Source organism: Dermacentor albipictus, chromosome 1 (assembly GCF_038994185.2).
Source record: "Dermacentor albipictus isolate Rhodes 1998 colony chromosome 1, USDA_Dalb.pri_finalv2, whole genome shotgun sequence".
NCBI classification, from domain to species: Eukaryota; Metazoa; Arthropoda; class Arachnida; order Ixodida; family Ixodidae; genus Dermacentor; species Dermacentor albipictus.
This window is the reverse complement of record NC_091821.1, coordinates 361692298-361718370: the sequence shown is the minus strand read 5'-3', so window position 1 is coordinate 361718370 and position 26073 is coordinate 361692298. Positions and strand designations below refer to the sequence as shown.

Sequence of the window (26073 nt, the reverse complement as noted above, 5' to 3'; positions counted from 1 at the left end):
GTAGAGAAAACGCGGCTGGAAGTGGAGAATAATTGCGTGTGTTTTGAATGACGCTTCTGCAGCTATCAGTCGAGCCGTCTTACGTAGCCACTTCACTGCTGTGCTTACGTGGGTGTTTTTCTAAAATTCCGCTGTGGGCACGGTACACTTAGAACCGTGGCGTCCTGCGCTCTACGCGGTTATAAGGGAATGGCGGCCGCGCATCATTACGCAACTTCCTAAATAACAATACGAGTCGGTTTTGGTGCTTGGTAGAGCTGTACACTAGGGATGCCAAAGAACCATGATTGTTCCGTAAATATATATTTCTCTATTATTCTTCCAGAGCTAATTCAAGAAACGCTACTAGAAATCTTTATTCTACACTTTGGCTTGGTTATTTGTTCTTGGTAGTCTTTTTCCTGCGATTCTTTCCTGCGCGAGTCCGTTTGATGTGGTTCCTTGTTTGCCAAGTGAAGCGGACGTGTACGCCTGTGAGATGCACCTTATTTCATTTCTCTTTTGCGGGTTTACGCGTCTTTATGGCGAGTAACTGTGGGCATTATTCAAATTTGCACTAGTAAAGGCACCCTCCTCTCCCCTTATTTGCATAGAAAAGTTACATTGAGTTGCCCCCTTTTCCCGAAAAAAAAAAAAGAAAGCTCCTGGGTACGTGCCTGACCTATTCGCAAGCGGAAAATCGCACGCAGTGGAGCCTCGCACCGTGAGCGCGGTGGAAGGCGGCCAGGCCCAGCTCAGCTGCGACCTCGGGGCTCCGGCGTCCGACGACTTCGCGGTGCGCATCCGCTGGCTCAAGGAGCACGCCGAACCCGGAGGCGAGGGTGACGTGGGCGCCACGGTGCCCGTGTACAGCGTGGAGGTCAACTCGCGCACGGGCAGCCTGTCGCAGATCCGCCAGCGGACTCACTTGGGCAGCCTCCGCGGCCGCGCCTACTTCTCTGTCATCCAGACGCCGGCAGCGCTCAACGTCGACCGGCTGAGGAGCAGTGACAACGGCACCTACGTCTGCTCGGTGGACTTCAAGATGGGATGGACGCGCACCGCTGTTGTCCACCTGGTCGTCGTTGGTGAGTAGCCTGTGTCTTCCGCGTTGCTGTGTGTCCTTGATTGAATACGTTTATTCGCTGGGGCACGAAAAAAAAATAAGAAACACAGAACGCAAGACTTGACCCGAAGAACTTTTGTATTTCTTTTCGTGCCAACGTTTCACCTCTCTCTGAAGAATACAAACGTCCTGTCTAGTATTCAGTGTTCTCCACTCCAGTTGAAAAGTTATTTTCAGTTGGTGCTGATCAAATTTGCAATCAGTCGAAAATACAGTCGCAAGTCAGTTTGTGTGGCAAAGTGAATGTCCGCTTCACGTGGGGTGCTACGCGTTGCTACTTTCGAGCGCTCCGCAACCACGTGGCAGATGCAGTTTACTTTTTTGAGGATTAGGACTTTCTTTTGGATATTCTTTCCCAATTATTTTGTATCGATTGCCTTCCTTCAGTATTTTTATATTTTTTGCGAGATTTTTATTACAGGACTACCAATAACTGCGAGTTCTGAATGTTTAGCCAATGCCTCCAGGGGTATGTGCTAGGCAATCAAGGGCACAAGAACAGCAACGTAAGGGGTCTCTTGGTAGGTACAACTTCGAAGAGCACGTGCAGTGCCGACTTTGGCTACAAGAAAATAAGGTTGCTCGGGATGGTGTCATCTGAAGTCCTTCTCTTGTGGTATGACTGGCCTCCTCATGTTACATGCAACAATAGCTTTGTTGGTTAGGCTTAAGTTATACAGTTCGGTAATAGAAGATAAAAAGGTTCTGATAAGCCACGCTAAAAGTGGTTTCGGCTGCGTACGCGGCACGTGAGCGCATTCAGCTCACTGCCATATATACAGTGCTCGGTTTATGAATGATCGTGGCGTCTCACTTCCAGCGTTATTCTCGTACACGTAGCACACTGAATGAAAGCACTGCTATGACCACGATAATTTAGGAACAGCCTCATAAGCAACTTGTAATTTGTTGAGAATTTGGACGATTTGGAAGCTATGAATTTGTCCCGTTCCTCAAAATCTGCTTGTGACTTCACATGCGTCGGCAGTTTCATGGAAACGGTGAAGCGTCTTCGGCACATGGCTTTGTGACAATGGATGTGTAAAAGTTAATGATAGAGTCTGATTTCTCTTTAGCATGAACACACCAATATGAATCACCGTATTTCGTAGCTCACAGTCTGTAACTGGTTTTTGCCGCAGAATCATGAGCCGAATCTGTTAATGTATTATCTCTTAGAAAAATTTGAACTCTTCTTCTGTTTGTTCCTCTTATTCGGCGTTCTCCTCTGCAAAGAAAGTCACTTCTTAAGAAAAATAGTGGCTATTCTCAGCGCCAGGCACCTACTCTCCACCTTCGTTTATGTACGATAAGCTAAGATGTTGCGTCAATGCAGATAAAATACGAATTTGTTGCAAGCATCATTCGCACGAGCTAGTATTGTTAGTAGCGGGTTCTCGTCGTGAGCGTCATACCCACAGCTTCGAATAATTTACTGCTCAAAGAGTGCACATGCATCTAATTGTTCGTACAGGGCATGGAACACTTCAGCTTCTAGGAATCCAGCCCGCGCACTTCAGTCAGCATCTTTTCCTCCATGTCTCCAGCAAACTGAGGAGTTTCCCGGGCTGTCCCACAGAGGCAACAACGAACGCGGCGACGGTCCCGTCTGGCCGGCGGTGTACAGGATGAGATGTAGAAGATGGCTGGGCCGCGGCTCGCTGCTCAAGTATGCAATTTGTCGAGGCGGGGGAAAAGGGACAACGCGGGGAGGCGAGTTTGATCCAGTACACGGCTTTGGGATGGGTGGGAAGGAGGGGGGGGGGGTTGCGCGGCGAAGACATAGGGTGCATGGGCAAGAGGGGGAGCTGCGAGGGCCTAAAGCGGCCGGCGGTTAGAACCGAGGGAGGGGCGCATTAGATATTCCATTACGGGCCGCTTCTCCGGCGCGCCTCCAATGTCTATATACCTAAGCGGTTCTCGGCAAGCCGCCCCTTCAGCATCGTCAGGTATTCAGCTAAATGCGCGCTTCCACAACCGCCGCTGCTTGGGGAACCTACAACCCTCCTCCGTTCCTCTATGTCGGACCCCTCTGCCCCCCCTTCCCCCTCCCCCCTCACACACACCGTTGCTTCACGTTGCTCTCTTTTATTTTGCCGCAGGTTTGACTACTTTCCCTAAACATATAGGTTGCAGGGCGCTTTGCGAGCGCGTGCTTTCGTCGATCCACATCGTTGTGTTCGGTATCCACCCAGTTTACTGTGCTCCCCACAGAAAACTCGTTCCCGTACGCTTGATCCCCTCTTGCATCCGCTATTTTGTTACGTTGTCGACGTTCGTTCCTTCGGTTTCATCCTTTTTTTTTCTCATTTACGATATCGTTATCGAAGCAACCCCCCTCACCCCACCTTCCCCTGGTATTGAAGCGCGTTGGCCGCCTGGCGGCGCACCACCTACATAGGCGGCTGAAGCGAGTTGACTGCGGCGGCTCTGCCCAGCGTTAACCCTAATTTGGGCGTGCCTAAGTGAAAAGGTGATGGCTCTCGTAAACGCCGCGCGGTGCGCGTGCGGGCGCGCAAAGGAGGCGGAAGAAGCGAGAAGAGGCTTGGGGCTCGCTCTACGCTGCAATTATGTGCGTTCATCGCGGCCGGATCGAACGGCCTCGACCGGAGCCGTTAATGCGCGTCCCTGCGAGGCATCACGCCGCGTCACGAGGGGCGCTCTTCATCCATGTTCCGTACCTCTCGTGCATTTCTTGTTTCTGGTTGCCGTGCTTGATTGCGCTCTTCCCCCGAAAGAACCTAAACAGTTTATGCTTAGCGCACCTCCGTTTCGGCAAGGCGTGCTTCGTTTGGATATTACTAAGCACAGCGTGATATTGCCGGTGGTTCACTAATTAAGAGCCACGAGTGGGCTTTCACTTACCCATTGAGTACCGTGTTTTTATAGAGAGAGATGGAGGGTGGTTGAGGAAACTGCGGTAGCGGGGGCCAGAGAGAGCTAGTTATAGCAGGGCCTCTGGCATTCGGCATTTTAGCGAAGTAGCGCTATTTGCGCGTATCGCCGTTTAATTGCTCCGCGAGTTAGGTTTATGTCGAAGAACACCCCATGCGTGTAATTACTGAAATTGTTTGTTGGTGAGCAAGAGAGAAATATCGGGGGAACGCTGGCACTTAGCTGCTACTTTCGTGCTCGCCATATATATTGCTTTTATTTGTTCTTGCGTTGCTGGATGCCATCAGTGCAATGAAACAGAATTCAGAAAAGGGCTGTGGCGGGTTAATTTAGGTTAATCTTTGAAGAGCGTAAGTGTTGTGATAGGCACTCATGTCTTGCGCCTCATTAGCCGATAACCTTAAGCTTAAAATTTACCTTTAACTAAACTTCAGGGCTTCAGGAGAGTGACCTGTTTGTTGAATGAGTCCTTCATCGTGAACGTTGTGCGTTCATGCGTTATTTTCACTAGTTTATTTGCGACCTCATTCAATGTTAGGAAAATACCGATGGCATTCAGGGATGCGGATTTATTTGATACTAAGTGATACCAATTTATTTCAGAAAAAAAAACATTGCTAAATGGAGTTCGGCCGAGCTAGTTTCGTTAATTCCAGTAGATGACAACATCGAACCCTATGGGTATGTGTCAGGGAATGAGTTAGTTTCGTTAATTCGAGTTGATGACAAACCCTATGGGTATGTGTCAGGGAATAGAAATTTTTTCGTTAGATCGGGAACTTCGTAAAATTAGGTTTCGTTAGAACGAGTTTTAACTGTATCCGTGTGTGGCGAAACTGCGTCGTCAGAGCTACAGCGGCATCACGCGGGCGCAGCCGTATATGCATGTTGAAAGGCGAGCAAACCCGCGAAAATGACGTAAACTGCCGCGGCACCATCAAGCGGTGACGGTTGTCGGGTGGAGAGAGAGAATAAACATTTTTATTAGGTGAAGCAGCTAGGGAGAGGCGTCCTCAGTCCAGAATGCCTTGAGCTCGGGCCGCGTCCTGGGCCCTCGCAATCAGCCGTTGCTGATCCTCGAGGTCGGAGCTGGCCAAGGCTCTCTCCCAAAGCTCATTAGTGGGGTAAGGGTTCGGATGATTTAATGGTGCCGCTCTGCAACCTCCTACTATGTGCCTGAGGGACCCGGGCTGTGGAGATTGGCCCCAAAAGAGCGCGATGTACGAATGCGCCAGCGACACAGTCGCTTGTAGACGCCGACTGAGTGATAGTGAATTGGAGCATGTAGGCACTGCGCCGACCGAAGCACTTCACGTCCTGTAGCGCTCGTGCCGCGGGATGTGCTGCTCATAGACCACCGAAGACACTTCCAGGCACTACCATATTGCTACACGCGTGCTGCATTTGATTGTTTGAACGAGGCGCGTGGGCGCCATCACTGGAGAAAAGAGGAGGAAGGATGCTCTCTGGCTGTCGAGCTGTCGGTTGGACTGGCCAGCGCTGCATTATCCCTTGTAAATATGTTTTGTAAATAGTCTCCAGTTGTAATCATTCATTCGCGTAACAATATTTACTCCCCTTATAGATGTCGAGCCTGCCGACCTTGTCTGGCAACAAATATAGGTCATCAAGATCACCATTCTTCTAATAAAGCAAGCCGTTGTAACCTTTCTATGCCTACCTTCCTGAACATTGGCTAAGCAAGAAACATCAATGTATCGTCATCTCGCGGATTTGCGTGACGCACGTATATGGGCCTGATTTTCGCGGGAGTCTGGCAGAAAATCCTTTCGTGTTAAAAAAAATGCAATGTAAAATAAATGTCACTTCGTGGTCACAGAGGTAACGTGTGCGGATGTCACCCATGCTTTAGCCCATGGAGCCAGTCCCCACTCCCCTGCGATCACCTTACGCATGGGACCTACCGAGCTCACTCACCTCGGTTGATTTGTCTGGACGAAATTCGGGAAATATCGAAAATTATCGCGTCGCCGGCTACCTCGCTAACAATATGTTCAGTAAATTATCGGGGAGGTTTAACACTGCGAGGGCAAATTGAGCTAGTTGGATGTGACTCCTGGTTGTGTTAGCACTGAGTTCTGAGTTCTGTTTGACGCCCCTTTAAACCACAAAGTGTCAGAAACATTTAAGTTGTCTGAGTGTTCTCGTCAAGGAAAATTAAATAGATCAATGTCTGTAGTGCTTATGTTGCTACTGAGGTTTTACTTAAACAAGGAGGCAAAATGAGGTTCATCATTGTGCAATAAGTTTGTGTGCTCTAGCCACAACATGGTGTAACCAGCACCACTGGTCCCACATACATCTGAAATATTCCGGCATACGGTAACTTGTAATACGTGCATGACAGGATCAAACGCTATTAAAGAATCACTGAATCTTAACTATACATATTATACAGGTGGCAAGAAAAGAAGACAGCCTGGAATAAATCGCTGTTGGCTTGCATGAAAAATATCTGGATGACGGTGCTACATTCTGGTATTTATTCATTTTGTTGAGCACACAATCCTACACTGGCACACATATTTCTTGAAGCCTTGTTTGATCGAAAGCTGAAGTACCAAGTTAGGCAATTCAGCAAAGTTGCGCTGCCATGAATGTCTACAATGCAGGGGAGGCCTTCGACGTGCAGTGCACTTAAAGTAAGTGGTCGCTGGTTCTGCCGCTGCTGCTTATCGACATGATGATTCAGCAATGACTGACGATACTGCGTGCGATGAGCGCAGCTGCAGATAGCATTGGTAATTACTGGGGCACTGCCATAAATTTGGCTTTAAAATTACTATCCAATGTATTGGGACAACAGGACGATCGTATACTGTCCGCGCAAACGCTACTTGAACACAGTGCACATCGATCGTCACCCCTTAAAGGGAAGCTGAAACACTTTTCGAAAAAAATGAGTTCTCTGCGGCATTCTACAGTTTTGAGTCCCCTGAACACGAATATCTCGTTCAAAAAGGGCGGAAACAAGCGCAAGCGGCTGTTTTTTCATGAAAACGCGCACCAGCGCCTCAGGGTATCGCGCGAACGCCGCTGTTGCCCGTGATTGGTCGGAGCCGCTGTGACGTTAGTGGCGGCAGTCGCCGGTCGGCGCCGCCGTGTGAGAGCGTAGCACGCTGTTCTGTTCTGGCTGCATAGCTGAGTTGTAAGCATTATGGAACGTTCTCGCTGTCTCGGACAGCTTGTATTTTCGCCGTACATGTTCGAACCGACAGCCGATACGCAAAACGATGGCGGCAACGGCGGCAACGACGATGTTGAGTGTGCCAAAAGCGAGAGCGATGTGTACACCTTCTCGCGCGCTGGAAATCTTAGCTGTTACGTATGCTTTTTTTTTTTCATGTAGCTGCACGTTCCAATGACGGGAGAAAAAATGCGCTAAAGTGTCACTGGGAACTTGCTGCTGGAAGAATGCCGAAGCACTAACTTCTCATTAGATTGTAAACACGGGTACAATTCCGCGATGTCAAGCACCTTGCCGCTGCTTGTCTGAAGTCCCGTGGTTTTCTGACCGTTGATACACGAACGCGAACATAAGTGCCGCGTTTCAAAGCGCGCACATGCAGTGCTGCGAGGTACAGTCATGGAAGTTGCTTATCATACACATCCAGATCGAGGTGGTCAGGGGGATTATATGTGCAATATTCAGAATATGGTTCGACGACTTTGCGATTGTGGCTCGATCAAGAATCGGTATGCGCGCTCCATGCTAGTGTTGACATAAAGATATTAGGCAGTTTTAGCACCGCCGTGTGGTAAACATGATAACTGCAACCGTACGTCGAATGTCACTAAGCAAGCCTATACTCCAATTTATACCTCAGGTGCAACGCTGTGGAAGCTACGCACGAAGTCCGGTTACCAAAATTTATTACTGCGCGCGTTTCCGTCTATGGTTCGCAGCGTGCCAGCGGCATTTGCTCGCGCGAGCATGCACGTGAAGCTGCCGCGACGGGCTGCAATTAAAGAATGCCGAAAAGAAAATTGATTTAAAAAAACGTGTTAGCAGCCGTATAAGTACACGGATTGTTTCTATGGGTAAATTCTTCTTTTTCATTCAGAACTGAGCTTATATATGAAAAGTTTTCTCAAAAATCGGGTCAGGAAACACCGAACTTTTTCTAAGTGCGAACGCAGCCACTGCAAGAAGTATCTCAAGCCTCCACAGCGTTGCACCTGATGTATGAAACGGAGTATGGCAACGCTAGCAACAACGCGTTTCCGCATTTGTCGTAAGGCTATCCGGCTATCGCGGAAATGGTCCGAGCACAGCACAGTTGATTTCGTCGGCACGAACTTATCTCTCCTCACCGCACTGCGCTGCAAGCTTCTTGTGCTTCGGGAACCTGTGAAACACCACATCGTCTCGCCCGCGTGTGTTCGCGCAGCCGATTGCTGCACAGAACGAGGGCATGTTGGGCGCCCTTGGCTGTAGGCACTCACGCAGCACAGAAGGAAAGAACAGTTTACGAAAATCGCAAAACAAACGTGAGCGGCGGCGGCGGCAAATCTCTCGTAACGTCGTTCAGTAATGCGCAGGACGGAAAGAGGCATGCCAGCGCATGCCAGCACGCCGGTCCGGCAGCTCGGTCCCCGCCAGTGACGTCACTCTCACCGGTTCTCTCCTCTGGTAACCTCCTCACCCGGCGCTCCGGGAAGCGATGGGGGCGTGTCCGCGGGGGGGATTTAAAAAGCGATTTCCGCCCCTTATATTAACAAAACGAAGAAAAAAATTTCGGAACCGTAAATTATTAGGTCTGTTCTTCCCAATCCCAGCAATTCATGGAAATTGAAAACCGCTTCAGCTTCCCTTTAAGGCAGTTAGGATACTTGTGTGCTCTCTCAGGACTTCCTTTTGCAAGTCGGAAGCGCCAGTACCACTTCGAAGGATACGAGGAATTAAATATGGCCTGCCTTTCCCAGAGTGTTTGCTAACTCAGCTTCCCATGGATGCGTGTCTGTGGGTGGCACGTTGTTGGCATGCAAAATTTGGTACATGATCATTTATCTGGCAGAACTACTGCAACAACCATTTTAACTTGTTTCGATGCAGTACCTCCAAAGCGACCGTTGATCACAGATGAAAATGGCACCGAGATTCGGAACCTGACACGTCCTTACGAGGAAGGCGAGGACTTGACTCTTGTGTGCGACGTTTACGGCGGTAAGTTCAACGAAAGAGCCTCAGCGAGATTGCAGGCAGCGCTGAAGCCTCAAGACCAGAATGGCTCGCCTTGCTTGCCTGCGTTATCCTTTTCATTTTAGAGTGTAACGCGCTCCTTGTAGGTTCGTGCCAAAGCCTGTAAAATTGGTAAGGAATTATTACGTGCCGTGTACAAAACCAGTTCGCCGAAAATTGCCGGGTGACAGGCGTAATCTTGCAATCTCTGTCATTAGTGAGGATAAGTCATCATAAGTAATAAACTCCGTCATCAGAAATGTGGTTCTAAGGAAGAAGTGTGTAACATCAATAAGATCTTCCATGCTTTAATGATGATTTACATCATTAGTCTGGGACACCTTATTAATGTTTTACACCACCTTCATTATATCAGAAACATGGGTATGTAAATACGTTGGTCATGTTCTTGATCTTACTAGCAGTGATGTGAGTGTAAGATGTTTCAGAGAATATGCAGCACAAGTGTGACTCTATGTGCATTGACCCTATTGCCCCCCCCCCATATATTTATATATATATATATATATATATATATATATATATATATATATATATATATATATATATATATATAGATATATATGGGGGGGGGGGCATTACAGTGGCACTTAGCTGTGGTTGAAATTTAAATGTAGAATATAATGAAGAAAAGGGACATGAAAGTAGACGAAAAGATAACTTCACTCTAAGTGCCCCTTCTGCCACACAACGATAATCGTCATCCGACTTGATGCGTTTCCTTTCTTTGACGCTGCGAGCCCGGCACTTTCCAGTAACGAACGGCACGCGCGTTATCAGCATGATAGCATTGCCGACAGGAAATGCTGTCATGCTGATAACGCGCGTGCCGTTCGTTACTGGAAAGTACCGGGCTCGCAGCGTTAAAGAAAGGAAACGCACGAAGTCAGATGACGATTATCGTTGTGTGGCAGAAGGGGCGCTTAGAGTGTCGGCGCCGGTAGAAATCCAACCCACAGCCTTCACATTGCACGTGCGATGCACTACAAATTGTGCTATAGCGATGGCCATCAATCCGTCCACTAACCTTTGGAATTTAGTATACTGGACCTAGCCCTAGCAGTGTTAGCCAGCGCCACTCCGAGCCATGGTGGGCGGTTGCGGAACACCCTTATTTTCTTGATGGCGTCATGTTGTACGTGAACTCACGAGCGCAGGTACGTGGCTAATTAACCATCGTATGCTGCCTATTGGCATCAAGACTGCCAGATTCGAGACCCGTGCTACGAATGAAAGCGGAGAAGGGAAACAGAGAGGCTCGGTTTTTGTTAATTGCGACAATATAAAGCCAACAGGCGATGAAGGCAAGGAAAGCACAGGGGTAATTGGGTATCGTTGAAATTGACATGTACCAAATAATGAAGCAAATAAAAATGAAAGTAGACGAAAAGATAACTTTCCGCCGGTGGAGACCGAATCCACAATCTTCGCATATATAATATATGTTATATATATTAAAACACGCTAGCGAATGCTAGCTATTGTGATGCTTAAAAATGAAGGAAAAGTTGTTTGCTGCCGGTGTGTGTCTACGTGGCGCTCGAATACGCTAACCGATTGACCCAGCGTCGAATGAAGGGCTGTAGCTTTTCTAAAGAGCCTCAAACACGTGTTTACTTGTTTTGAGTGTTGCAGCTAGCGTTGATGACGTGATGATGAGCGCTCTTCTTGGCCCCGCTTACAAACGCAATAACTAAGGATCCACATAGAACGCCCATCTTCTATACTTTCGGCCACGACGTCATGATGTCTATTTCCCTGTCTATTTCTTTGGGGCGCAAATGCTGCCCCAAAGTAAAAACGGATGTTCTTTTCACACTGTTGGGGCTTTCTGCGGAAAGAAAATGCCAGATGCAGGCTATCATTATTTCCGGGCTGGGAATTACGCAGCATTGAATAAATACAAGAGGCATACATTACACTGAGCTTCTGCGTAAAGAATGTTTCAGCTGCGTTTTTTCTTTATCGCATTTCGAAGACATTACTACACGCGCTTTGTATGGTATGCCGGGTGGGCAGGGCTCCCCGAGTGGTGGCCGCATTTAATGCAGTTCGTATAGCGGAATGTCAGAAGGCACTAACACATAGAGCACCGGAAGTGGATCTGAGGAAGTAATCTTGGGGGCAGTCACACTTCCCGTCGCCGATGTCTTCTCATACAGCAGTGGTCGGGTGCACTTAGAAGAACCGCAGAAATAAACATCATCGTGACTGCAGATATCTATCTAAAGGGTGTACCAACTATTACGAACTAAGGTTTTAAAGAACGCCGATAATTTTACCGAAAAGAAAAACCAATAACATTGGCTCTAGTCATATGGCGCATACGAAAGTACCCTTCTTTGCTGATAATAATAAATTCTTAATCATGATTCGTTATCTAACTCATGAAGTACACCCCTAGTTGTCAAGGTGCTAATTAGGGAGTTGTAGAAAAATATAAGAAAGACCGAAGATGTTTCCATCAGGGTGATATTTACGTACTTTTATTGCAATATATGCCACAATTAGTTAATTACTTAATTAGTGGAAGTTTGCTAATTAGTCTGTTATGCATTCCGATTTCTTGTACAAATAATATCCGGCTCGTCGTGTAACCCAGCTCAAAGAGTAGTTAGAAATGTGTTATGTGCCGCAGGCCATGCGTAAACATTCTGTATATTCTACAAAAATAGAGAGAGAGAGTCATAAACGCCGGTATTTGCGTATAACTTCTCAAGTTACACATTGATGGTTTGAATAAATTTTAATGAGTTACATGATTCATCACAATTAGGTAAAAATTTCATAACCATCATCATCAACACCAACAACAGCAGCAACAACAAAAACTAGCTTATACTCAATCCGACTGTCAACAATTATTTCTCTTCGTGCTTCGTTCTCGTCGCGTAAAATGATCCGCCTTTTAATGCGTAAGCGTTCTTTGCCGAGTGCCCCAACGAAATTCATTCGTAACGCTAAAATTTCGCACCATTTACCTTCAAAATGAAGGCATAATTGGCAAAGCTAAGACATTTAATTGTTGTAATAGTGTATATGTCAATGACTGGTTACATTATAATTGATAAGGAAAAAGACGAAAATAAACTAAAAATAAATCAAACAAATAAGAGTTCTCGTGATGCCCCGTTTAAAGCTTCCGCTTCCGCATTAATGGTTTGCGGAGTATAAGAAATGATAGAATAGCCGATTGGTAGATGTGATAACAGTGTAATATACGATTGGCAGCCATAAGGAAAGAAAAAAAATTATTGATGTCACCATGCTCACGTCATAACATAATAAGGAAATAATATAAAATAAATAAAAGGAAAATACTACGTACTCGAAGCAGTACAGTAGGGAAACAAAGAAGATGAAGGACGGAGCAGCTATGGCGACACAGAAACAGGGAGACATTCTTGCGGGGAAGATGAAACAATAGATAATTTTCTCATTGATTGTCAAAGGTACTCTGAATTGCTAAAGAGAACATGAGAAACGCAGTTGTGCCTTCTTAGATTAGACTTAAACGTTAAAAATATATTACCTTCGGGGTGCCTCGACCCTTGGGCACAGCAACAGGAAGGTTGGCGATGCCATCCAGGATTTCATTGCAGGGTCAGAAATATTTCAACTACAAAATCAAAACTTTTGTTACATTCTTCAAAATGTATTATATTAGCTGTATTTTTTTCATTTATTCCTGCATTCTGTTAAAATCATAAGCTAGAATCTATTACTTCCCGTAGACCTATTCACTGATTTTGTTTTCAGTTATATCCTAATTCTTTTTTCTTATTGTTATGTGTAACTACCCGGTCCTTGGCCTATACCTCAGAGTGGGTATGTGCCACTAACGTCTAGGCTCTACATCTGCATCTACGACAGTCAAAGCGGAGGAGAAGCAGGTTCTCAGTCTCTACCGAAGAAATGCAGATTTTCTGATTCGCAAAAAATGAAATTGGACAGAACGAAGCGATAAGAGAAGACTGTAATCCCGTGATTGTATGGAGTGGAGTTGGGCTTGGAACGTCATAATATGGTCTAAGTAGGATGGACATAATAAGCAATAAAAATACTACGGAAATTCTGAGAATTGTCTACTAATGTGCAAGAATTATTTGGCAACCGACAAGCGATGGGTAGACATACATATACTAGGAAAAGCAAGTAAGCGAAATAGTAACAGCTAAGCCACAGAATGCTTACTCATTAGTAGACATTTCTTTGAATTTCTGTAGCACTTTTTAAAAAAGTTCCGTCCGCAACAGTTGGCACATTCTATATATTGAGACGAAGTGTTGCTGGGTATTAGGTCACTTGAAATTTTTGCTAACGTGTTTCAGAAAAAAAAAAGAAGGTTTCAGGAGCAATTCGCCAACTACAAGCTGCATTTCTTAATCATTCGTTTTGCAAATCGTTTTGCAAATATTCTGTTATGAGCACCGGTAGGCGGCGTCTGATGAAAAGAAAAACGACGCTCAGTGGAACGTGAGCCCTAGTCAGATTCCTTGCGTAAAACTTGATGCAGTAAGTGGTCCCTGCTTCGAAGTCCAGCCATAAGATGAATATTTCTGTATTCCAGCAAGCTGACCGGTCAAGGACGTGAGACTATGCTAAATTGCTCCCACTCCCTGTCCGTCACGGAGCATAAAAGACTGTGACAACGCGATTTTTCATTGAGAAGGTTGACAATAAAACCCACTCTGTTATCGTCCTTGGCAGCTCATTATGCCACTGTTAGACCAATAAATCAGGAGAGAGGGAACCACTCGCACTATTTTTATTTTGTTATTAATTGGCGGCGCATGAGCCCGCTGGAAAACGACGACTTGCCTCGTTGGAGGCTCGATTTCGGGGGCGTAGTTGCGCGACGGGTACCACCGAAAGCATTTGCTACACTCTTAATCTCGGTCCTCACATAATTTCATTGTATAAGTTGAAAATATTTGATAAAATGTTCCGCTTCCTAGGTCGAACTTCAGTGGACGAACGTCCTTAAACGTCGGTGATTGTTTCAGTTCCAGTCCTTCAGTCGGTGATCGCTCTCCGTGCCAATGTTAACCTTAATGTCCCTCTACATAAGTTGAAATAAATAAAGGAAATATTTTAATCTCGCTCCGCTAAGGTTCACTGACTAAGCTCAACATACTCGCAAAAATGTCCCACTTTACTAGCGGAAGTTGCAGCGAACAAGATCAATGGTGCAGAGTTGCTCTCTTCTCGGTCGGCACAGGTCAGCCCGAGCCCGTGGTAACGTGGTGGCGAGGGTCCCAGCTACTGCAGCAGGCGCTCAGTAGAGCTCCCGACGGACACTCCAGGGCCACGCTTCTGCGGCTGCGGCTAGCGCGCACCGACTACCGGGCCAAGCTCACCTGCCGGGCGACGAACAGCAACGTCTCGGAGCCGTCAACGGCCAGCGTCATTGTCAACATGCACCGTGAGTCTCTTCACTTTGAAGCAACGCATAGCGTAGACGGAGAGAAGAGGCAGCCCAAAAGGCAAGGCCCACCGGTGGCGTCCCCCATAGCACCGTGTTATCACGTAGACCAGGACAACGTAGTCTTGCTTATAGAAAGCAAACGGCGCGAGCTCTGCCTGCCTACTCCGAACAAGCAAACCAAGACACAAAAAATCGAAGTGTCGAAAAAGAAACACGAAGATTCAAAGTAATGTTGGAATCTAAATGACTACAAAGTTTGTTTCACTTAATGAGGCTGAAGGGGCAGCGGATAACGCACCCACAGTCTCTTCGCATGTGGAAAGTTTCTCCTCAACACCATGTGGACGGCGACCTATATTCACAGCGACGTGGCGACTCTGGAAGATGGTTAACGCATAGTCTCTGCTGGAAGCTAGGAACGCGTCAATGACCTTGTTTCTGGCATGTCACTTCTATTTGCAGTGGGCACAAATGAAGCTTCACATATGCAGTGCCACGCACTGATCCCCGCAACGTACACGAAAACACACTCTCGAGACTGATGGCGGAGTCTGGTTATGGCCAGAGAATACGAGCGTCATGGTGGCAGGCAGAGGACGGTCAGCGTTGCTTCATACCAAAGCGCGAAACTCAGTTCAAGGCGTTAGACATGGCGTGAACTAAACGAAGACATTGCGAATATGTTGTGAAATATTAAGCATCTCGAGCATCAGGTCATATTTTGGTCGACCTCCCATACACTGCATACAGGTTACGTTCTTCTTAATTACAAATAGAATTTGAATTGGAAGTTTACGCAGCGAATGTTGAAAGCGCCCCGTTGTTGTGCCTCTAGGGACCGTGGAGACGAATGTAAATAAGGCCTCTTCAGACACGGCACGCACCATTGCGTACACAACGTGTTTTTGTTCCATTCTTTACAGTTGTGACAAAGAAGAAAAAAAAAACATGGACTTTGAGCGTCCGGTGCACTGGGCCCCTCGGACACTCAATCTGCCTTCGTTTCTCTTCAGTGTGCGGCATACGGCTACAAACTTTGCTGAATGTAATTACCACGTTTGAGAGATTGCTTGAAGTGCTGCGTTCTGTCAGCATTGGCGAAACGATAACTCTTCCTTTCTCGTAAAGCTTCAAGCTGACAATTCACTTGTTCTTGCGTTTGAAGCCGAAAATTCAATTATACATAAAAGAAAATGATAAAGGACAAACCACACAATAAATACATATATAATTACTGCGCAATTAATGTGACTCACTAAAAAGATAACCAAGAATTAACCCTGCCACTTTGACTTCCTTGCAATGTAGTCTGCAGGGTCTTAGAATAAAATTATGTAATTCTTAATCATTTACTGACCACCCGTCATAATTTGTAACTAACGGGGATAGTTTGCTAAGTGCGAGATGGCGGGATCAAATGAGTCGACGATAAGTCGATGACTAGCAGTTGAAGTAATCGCCGCTGTAAAAAGCTACACAGGTGTTACAGTGATCTTGATAGATTGCCACATGTAACGTTGGCTATGGTGACAACGCTCTGGTAACTTCGCTGATATTAGGAAAAAAGAGACCGGTTAGTAGCTTCACTTCGTTTTGTAGAGTGGATCATTGGTATATAAAACGTAACTGGTGTGTCTGCAAGTAAAGCTGAAAACCACATGAAACGCACGCAATGATGTGTGAAGCCATAGCAGTTATGCAGAGATATAAGACGTATACACAGACATATATGTTGTTGCAGTCATGAAAAATAATTATATGCTTCTTTACTACAGTAAGAAAAGAAACAAGCATCGCAATAGGTAATCTTTATTTTGTAAAGCAAGTGGACTTTCGAAGGCGACTAGTAGCTGTAAGAGCCAGCATTGCGAAGTTCGTAAGTTTTGTTATGATATTTTACTATCTCAAAAATTTGAGTGTATAATTTCTTATGGTTAATTTGATTTACAGTGCAGCCGATTGCTGTCGAAATCAAGGGAAATAGAGGCCCTCTTTCGGCAGAGATGTCAACGCAGGTATGTATTTATACCTTTTTTTATTTTACAAAGGGAAGATGGATGAAGTTGAGGGGACAGTAAGCTGCGGAATTTGCCTTTATGCGATTTTTAAACGAATCGCTCCTGCAGATTTGCAGCCAGGAAGCTTAACTGCGTGAGAGTGAATGCTTCTCCATTCCTTCATTTGTCACTTCTCACTGCGTCGACTTGCCGCCAGGCACCTGCAATGTTTGGGACACTAAGCTTTCCTCAAACTCACAACCAGTACGAGTTTCTATTAACATTTCGCCATTTACGCCTGCGAAACCGGTGATAAATGTAGGACCCATAACGTATGCCTACGCACTGCATTGAACAACGAAGCACATTTGGCAGGAACACCATAGAAAGGGATTTTTTTGAATTGAGCTACCTTTTTATGTATGCTTGGTAATACAATATCTTGAACATAATCAATCTATTGTGAATGAGTGCTAGGGTCGGAATACAGGCTGCTATGCTTTTTAGAACCTCACCTTTACAAATAAAGGTTGCGTCTACAGATGCTGCAGTGTCACCTATATAGCTGGAATTGCTGGTTTTGGTGCTGTGGTATTATAATTTGCCTGTCAAATACTGATATAATGGTGTGAACCCTCAAGAAAAGCGCAAACGATCAGCAAATTGGTCATAAACAGAGAGTTACCACTTCCTTCATCCTATTTACTTCATACTACCAAAGTGCAAGATATTTGTCTGTTTCTATTAATTCCAAACAAGTGCAGAAAGCAATGGGTGCACCCACGCCTCAATTAAATTTCTTGAGCCCTAGTTTGTCTGTCGGCGTGCAATGTAATTTATCGTCCTGAACAATTAGCCCCACTCTGGCTCGTTTGTATTTTCTTTCCTTGACCATGTACGCGATATGAGATTCAATGTGGAGTTTTTTTTTTTGTAAACCGACCCTCTCCTTTTCGTTAGGTTATCTGCCAAGTGGAGGGATCTCGACCGCCGGCCTCAGTACGCTGGCTGCTCGGATCTAGGGAGCTGAGCGACTATGCCACGCGTGCGACGTCGAGTGAGACCACGCTCAGTGTGCTTAGCTTTGTCCCGAGCGCGTGGCACCATGGCGAGAGCCTCCGGTGCTTGGCGTCCAACACATTCTGTACCAGGCAGCCGGAGACACCCATGGAGGACTTCTGGAGACTGGACATACACTGTGGGTGGCATTCTAATTGTGCTCTCAAATTTAAACGCACCAGTGCTTAATGAAGGCACCAAAGGTGACGAGGCACATTGAAGGCAAAAGACACAACCATATAGAAGACACATTCTCCTTCGTCACTTGCTGCGATACTTTCACTTTCAAATCGACCTTGGTTAACTTCCCAGCCATTATTTCGTTACCTATGTCTTTCTCTTACTTAAGGACTTCACATCCAGCCGAATGTTTCATCATGTTAACTACTGAGCTTGCTGATGTAGTCTACAGCTATGTGAATGAAAGCAACTCCGAGATCAAGTAGACCCTCCCCCCCTCCCCCCTCCACAATTTACCTTCGTCCCATTCCGTTTCCATGGGTTCATCCAGAGAGCATGCTGTCAGCCAACAACGATTAAAGGTCGCAACACTTGCATCATGAATAAAAACGTTGGAGTTAAGAAGTTGAAGTTTATTGTTTGTTAGTGCATGTACAGAAAATGGGCTTACTTATTATATACAGCATCAAAGACACGGTCAACGAATGAGCGAAAGATGATCTTTCATTAACATTGCGGCCAGCGATTGTCGAATCGTATGCCATTGTGTCGACTACGCCCAGCTTAAAGGTATCAGGGCAAATACTGGGCCCACGATCCTGCTTGGTGAATCGGCGAATCTCGCGCTGAATCTTATCTGATGAGAAACTGAAGAAAATAACGCAATCAGCATTACTAGTTAGCGATTGACAACGATTGGAATGTTTCAAAGCTAAGAAGGCATTATTGTGATTGCGCCTATGGGAATGCTCGTTCTGCTGACGAGTTACCCATTAATACTGACAACGTGAAGGGCTTCTCAAGATAAAAAGTTATTTCACTAAACACAGCGAGAAGTCTTTAGATGACGACTATTATAACTATTTAAGTCAAGTGAATGAAAGAGTCATTGGGAGTTGAGGCTCTTCGTCTTTAATTTTTTATTCACGCAGACGCTCCAATCATTGAACTGCGCTTGGGCATCGGGCTGAATGCCGCGCATCTGCACGAAGGCATGGACGTATACTTCGAATGCCACGTGCGCGCCAACCCTCCTGTCGGAGAGGTTTCGTGGAGTTTCAACGACAGGGACTTGCACACAAACGCTGGACGAGACATCATTGTGAGCAACCAGTCGCTCGCTCTGCGATCAGTCAACCGAACGAATAGCGGCGCCTACGCCTGCCACGCAGCAAACTCCGAGGGGGAAGCCAGCAGTGTCAGCCATGGCCTGCGGATACAGTGTGAGTGTTCACAGGCTTCAGACTATAACACACACACATACATATGCAGAAGTAAACAAGACTGCGGATCACTTGACACTTCTTGCGAACTAGTTTTGCGAGCGATGGGTGCGATTAGTTAGCATGAACGCGAAGAGTTGATTTCGAGTCAAATTCACATTGAGCTAATGTGTTCAAGTTTGTGATTTAAGGCGCTTTTGAATTCGTATTACAGTATTACTGTATTACTGTATTTCGAATTTACAGCAGTATTAGAGCACGCGAGTAGAGGCACGACACAACGTTGTAACGTTTACACGTATAGATAAATTTATTCGAAGGTACGAAGAATGAATTTGTCTTGATTCTCTCTGGCCAGGCGTGGCCCTTGCACTACTAAACCTTACACGTCAATCAATCATCGATGAATGAATGTATTATCTGCATAAAGGACGCCACCATGTCAATGCTCCTTGCTTTCCGGTGCGCATTCTTTTGGTCCCCTTCTCTATACATGTGCTGTTGACGTGATGTAAATTACCTGTCACTGACCACCATATGAAACCCGAAAGGAAGAACCAACTGCCTGTTCTGCACAATTATAAAGCTCATGCACAGTGACACAATGTGTTCATGAGCTGCTTGGCGAATCTAGCTCGAGTGAACGTTTAAGAGAAACTGTCACAGTTACTTCTGTTTTTTTTTTTCATGACGGAAAGGCTATGCGATTACAATAAGTAGACTCAATTGGTAAAAGCTGTAGTGGTGCTCATAACTGATTACTATAAAAATGTGTGAAAAGAAGGCCCCATTACTTAAAGCAAATTGATTGTGCGGTACTGTGAACGTTTTCTGAAACAACCATGTTAGAAATGGTTTGCGTGCATAGTAGTTTAACAGTTTAACGCGACGCGATGATACCCAGTCGGTGCGGGGGGCACAGACACGCTCCTCTGTGAGCCTAGCTGCACTGTGGCTCGTGTCACTTCGCGTAGCAGTGCGCTGGCTATGGCGCGACGACTTTTTTCACACTATGGGCAATGCTGCGGATCTGTTTATTGCAATGCAACGTTGTTTGCTTACCGCAGACGCTCCTGTGTGCCGCACGTCGCAGCAGCGACGCATCTATTCAATCGGCAAGCACGACACGGTGCACGTCACTTGTGACATGGAAGCAGATCCCGTTCCGGTGACGTTCTCGTGGGGCTACCGCCAGGCTAACCGCGACTACCCCCTCGGGCCGGACGCCTCGTTCAACTCGCCTGCCGGTCAGCCGCTTCGATCCGTGCTACGCTACACACCACGGCACGACGCCGACTATGGGACGCTCAGTTGCGGCGCCAGTAACACCATCGGCGAAAGCACACGGCCTTGCATATTCCAGGTGGTACCGATAGGTACGACATACCGGAGCGACATCAAACATAAGGGATTATGAGGTTAGCTTGATACACTGAGTTTACTGGAAGGCTTTGCTAACGCTTCAACTGCACTCAAAGGCGACGTAGGTTTTACTCTAGATAATTTTTTCGTGCTTGCTCTAGGTGGGGAAATTTCGTCTCTTTTGGTAGGTTACTTAAACAGGCAAACATTACTTGTGCAACTCGCGCTGATCGGTGGATTAATCAACAGTGTTCTGCCCACTCACATTTTAATTGCACGCACTATGGTTCATGTGAGTTGCAGACAAAGTGCCTTAACGACTTGTAAGCATAGATTTTAACGTGGACAATATGAGTTATGAGTGTCAGTAAAAACCTTCACTGCCTGTTGGTTTCGCATGCATATATAAAAAAAAAGAAAATTCTTCTATGAAAGGAGCCATACACGCCTTAGGGTTGCTTTCACAAGGCAAGACTGATGCAGAGAAGGACGCAAACATAAAAAATAGGGAATAGGGACATGATAAGCTGGTTATAGGCAGCCACGCTCCGGACAATAAAGCGAAAACTCCGTGGCAATGATAGTGACATGCACCACCGACGGTTGTTCATTTCACTGCTGCGAACATTTACGGTCATCTCCACACAAGCCTTATTCACCGGTGTCCATGGCGGAAACGGCGGAAGCTACTGCACACATCGTGAATAGAGACAGAGAAGGAGGGCAAAAAAAGAAAAGAAGTGAGTGATGGCACGTAATCTTGTAGATATAGGGCCGTTGTGTAACTTAAACAGGAGTAACAGAATAGCGACATGACGAAGGTGCAAAGAAAACAAATACTAAAAGCTGATAGAATTCAGAGATAGCCTACAGTTCGATCTGTCATACAAGCCCTGCAAAAAAGTTGCAGTCGGACACTATGACTACGCATAACTTAATTGGGCAGTTCAAAGCATAAAAACTTTTGATCCTGCTTGATCTACTAAGCAGCAATACGCACGTCAAAGACAGAGCATCAACATTCACTTCCTAGGCGAACTCTTAGTTATTCATGTAAACTGCTACATACAGTTGCGCAGTTTCGCTCCAACTTCATTTGGAGATCTATGCTCTTTCTCTCTCTCTCCTCCACGCGTTGCAGGCGGTCCCGTCCAGCCGTCAAACTGCGTGACGCGCGAGGCGACTTCCGATGCGCTGCTGGTGTCGTGCCAACGGCGAAGTGGCGCGCCCGAGAACCAGGAGTTCCTGCTGGAACTGCTGGATGGGCCCCCGCAGGCACCCATCAGGGCGAACCTGACGGTCGCTGGACAGCCCAGCTTCCGCCTCCACTCGCTGCAGCCAGGCACCCTGTACCGGCTGGCCGTGTACGGTGTCAATGCCAACGGACGCAGCGAGCCCGTGCATCTCACCGCGTACACGCTACCAGTTGAGCAGGAATTGCTCGGACAGGGTGAGCGGCTGCCAACGCAAAATCTGTTGGCAGGGTATGATGTGTTTGATGGCCTATCCGGTTTCTCTCCTATCATGGTTTCTTACATCTGCTTAACATATCTGCCTTTCTTCGTGTCTCACCATCCCTACCTTTGTCCGGTCGAGTTTCTTGACAGCGTAAAGACGGCATTTAGTGGATAAACACGTGGTATATTGAGTAGGAAGCAGCAGCAATACAGCGAGAGAGCATTGCCAGTGGTCTAAGTAAGGTTTACTAGCTTCGAAGCTTTGATGCTTTGCACTTGCAGCCTACAAATGATGAATTACTCATCAGAACTTACCACAATAAGAAGTTGTTTTATCGTGAGCTTACACTCCTAAAGCCATTCATTCATATACCGGTGTTCGTGGGCTTTGTCTGCCATGAAAGCAAGTCAAACAAATGAAAGACAGTTGTGATAAAAAAAGTTATAATTTGTAGTCATTCTTGTCTTGCTTGTCTACACTAGGAAGTGCCGCAATGTTGTTTGAGTCATCTTATAACGTTCGCTTTATCTATTTCTTTATAATAAAGTGGATGAATAAATTATTGAGTTACTAAATGAAATAGATCGGTCAGTGACAGCTGCTAATGTGTCTTTTTGTAAACATGCAGTCTACAAGGCGGTTTGTTTTGAGACTTGTAGCATATCCACCACCTTCCAAGGTCGCGTGATCATTCCGCATCCTCAGTCTTCGCGAGTAACTGAGAAAATAGACGAGCAATTCCTTTCACATGGTTCCAGTTGCACATAAGCATATTCATCTAAGCCACGTTGAAGTCGGACTTAGCGGGCGATCGCTCATTTGAACAATTCATCATGAAGCCAGCAGACGGAGCTTAAGCGGGCGTTTCACATGCTGCGCATGTTCTTAAAGAAAGACCAAGCGGCCTCCACCAGCACTCTCCTGTTTACTTAGCTCGGAGGTCCTGAAGCGATGTAATCGCAATGAACACGCAATGAGCTGCGTACTACAGTTAATTGGAGGCATAGATAGGTTTGGGGAAAACTTGGGGTGCCTATTGATTTACATTTGAATGTGCCGCATCAATGTTCATAAAGAAAGAAAGCAGTCTTTGTTTTTTTGTTCCGTCCCAATGAGAAAAAAATGGCAACGAGGTTTGCCTTAGCAGCCGGGGTATAAATATGGTCAGATATCATCATCATCATCATCATCATCATCATCATCATCATCATCATCATCATCATCCTATTTTATGTCTACTGCAGGACGAACGCCTCTCCCTGCGATCTCCTATTACCCCTGTCCTGTGCCAACTGATTCCGGCTAGCGCCTGCAAACTTAGTTTCATCACCCCACCTAGTCTTCTGCCGTCCTCGACTGCGTTTTTATTCTCTCGGCACCCATTCTGTAACCCTAATGCTCCACATGTTATCTAACCGACGCATTACATGACCCGCCCAACTCCATTTCTTCATCTTAATGTCAATTAGAATATCGGCAATCCCTGTTTGCTCTCTGATCCACACCGCTCTCTTCCTGTCTCTTAACGTTATGCCTAGCATTCTTCGTTCCATCGCTCTTTGCGCGCTCCTTAACTTGTTTTTGAGCTTCTTTGTCAGTCTCCAAGTTTCTGCCCCATATGTCAGCAGCGGTAGAATGCATTGATTGTACACTTTCTATTTAATGATAATTGCAAGCTTTCAGTCAGGATCTGACGATGTCTGGCGAATGTGCTCCAAGCTATTTTTATTATTGTGTAAATTTCGTTCTGATGATCAGGGCACCCTGTGAGTATTTGACTTAGGTAAACGTACTCCTTCAAAGATTCTCGAGGCTGACTGGCGATCCTGAAGTCTTGAGCTCTTGCCCGGCTATTGATCATTATCTTTGTCTTCTGCATAATAATCTTCAACCCCCCACTCTTATACTCTCTCTGTTAAGGACCTCGAACATTTGCTGTAACTCATCTGCAGTGTTGCTGAATAGAACAATGTCATCTGCAAACTGAAGGTTGCTGAGATATTCGGCGTTGACCCTTACTCCTTAGCCTTCCCAGTTTAATAGCCTGAATACTTCTTCCAAGCACGCAGGGAATAGCGTTGGAGAGATTGTTTCTCCTTGTCTGACCCCTTTCTTTTTATGTATTTTCCTAATTTCTTGTGGAGAATCAATTCTGATGTTTTTAAGGTATTTTCGCTACCTGATTTTGATCGCCTTTTGATGGAAACTATTGTCCTGAAACATTTTTGGTTTAGTGACTATAATATTCCGTATGTTCCCACACGGTCTCTTCGACCGAAGGAAGCTTTTTGTATTCCCCGACGGTTTACAAGATATGGAAAGCGCGTAAGAGATTTTTACGTTCCCTTTTACTTCAATAGGTTGCCTCCAAGTGTTCGCCGTGCAAAAACTAAATATAAAATAAAAAAGATGCTGCGATACGCTACTTAGTGGGTGTACGACGTTGTACACGCATGCACCACCACTTATCAAATGAATCCTGTGAATTCGCTAGTTACTGCAGTATTTGTTGCACTTATCTGAGTATTTTCATGCTATTTTATTTTCCTTCCTTGCTCTTTACTCTGTTGTGTTTTTTTTATATGTAACTTGGGTTCCGTGTCTATTTTTATTATTATTTTTTTTGCCACTATACTAATTTGATGTTCTGTAACTTTTCATGTGCGTTCATGCCTGTGTGTTTATCTGCGTGGTTCCGCTGCCTGTCGGGCTCTGCCACTCAAGCCCAATGAGGCTTTGGCAGTCCGGATGTTTGTACATTCTTTCAATACTTGGCGCAATAAAGTATTATTATTAAAAAAAAAGTAGCTGTGGAATCTCCGTAGATACTTTCTAAGATATTTGCGTAAGCGTCTTGTACTCCTTACTTGCGTAATGCCTCTATAAGTGCTGGTATATCGACTGAATCAAATGCCTTTTTGTAAGCTATGAAAGCCATATAGAGAGGCTGATTGTACTCTGCGGATTTCTCGATTACCTGATTGATGACATGGATGTGATCCATTGTAGAGTATCCTTTCCTGAAACCAGCCTGTTGCCTTGTATGACTAGAGTCCAGCGTTGCCCTTATTCCGTTGGATATCATCTTGGTTAATATTTTATATCACATTGGAAGTAAGCTAATGGGCCTATAATTTTTTTCATTTCTTTAACGTCTCCCTTTTCGTGGATTAGTATAATGTTTGCATTCCTTTCATTTCTCCTGTACCCTTGAAGTCCATAGACACTTCCTATATAAAAAAGTTCGCTAGTTTTTCAAGCTATATCTCTCCACGATCTTTGAATAAATCAACTGGTAGCGCATCTTCTTCTGCCACTTTTCCCCGTTTCGTGTCTTGCAAGGCACTTCAAACTTCATCGCTAGTTATAGAAGGAGCCTCTGTAACCTGTTCTTTACTACTTTGAATGAAAGTATCGTGGCTGCTTTGGGTACTGTACAGGTCAGTGTGGAATTCTTCCGCCACGTTTGCTATATATTCAAGATTGCTGATGAGATTATCCTGCCTACCTTTCAGTGCATACATGTTGGTTTGACCGATGCCTAGTTTCCGTCCCATTCTTTTCAGGCTGTGTCTATTCTTTACCGCTTCCTCAGCCTTTCTCACGCTATAAGTTCGAATAGCCCATATTTTCTCCTTGTTGATTAGTTTCGACAGTTCCACGAATTCTATCTGATCTCTTGAGTTGGACACTTTCTTGTTTTGTCGTTTTTTTATTAGGTCCTTTGTTACTTGGGACAGCTTACCTACTGGTGGTCTTGGTGCCTTGCCTCTCACTTCAATTGCTGATTCTAAAGCCAGCCTAGTTACGGTTTCATTCATTGCCTATACATCATCTTCGTCTCTCTGTTCTTAAACTGACGTACGTAGCACATAAAACACAGCGAATAAAACTGAAGCGGTTCTGTGAACGTTGCGAGTAAATGCGCTAATATTTGTTCAAAGACACCTGAAAACATTGTGTGGAAGTAACTGCGATGCAGAAAAGCACCACGGCCGTGACAACTTACTCGTAAATGATAAGCGATAGCGAGCGTTGTTTGTTTAAGTGTGATAAGAAGTGCAGGGTTACTCTCATAGACAACATGCCAACAAAACCACACACACACACACACGCACGCACACGCCCGCCCACACGCACGC

General features: G+C 45.6%; 1 protein-coding gene across 1 annotated transcript in view; it reads left to right on the top strand.

Annotated features, from left to right (window-relative positions):
* The window catches only part of LOC135911577 (synaptogenesis protein syg-2-like), a 123372-nt gene that overhangs the window by 91171 nt on the left and 6128 nt on the right, over positions 1 to 26073 (top strand). Inside the window, exons 2-9 of the mRNA XM_065443902.1 lie at positions 690 to 1067; positions 9078 to 9188; positions 14446 to 14649; positions 16603 to 16667; positions 17610 to 17847; positions 18821 to 19111; positions 20179 to 20487; positions 21615 to 21923. Coding sequence (XP_065299974.1) covers positions 690 to 1067; positions 9078 to 9188; positions 14446 to 14649; positions 16603 to 16667; positions 17610 to 17847; positions 18821 to 19111; positions 20179 to 20487; positions 21615 to 21923 — 1905 coding nt within the window. The remainder of the gene's footprint in view (positions 1 to 689; positions 1068 to 9077; positions 9189 to 14445; positions 14650 to 16602; positions 16668 to 17609; positions 17848 to 18820; positions 19112 to 20178; positions 20488 to 21614; positions 21924 to 26073) is intronic.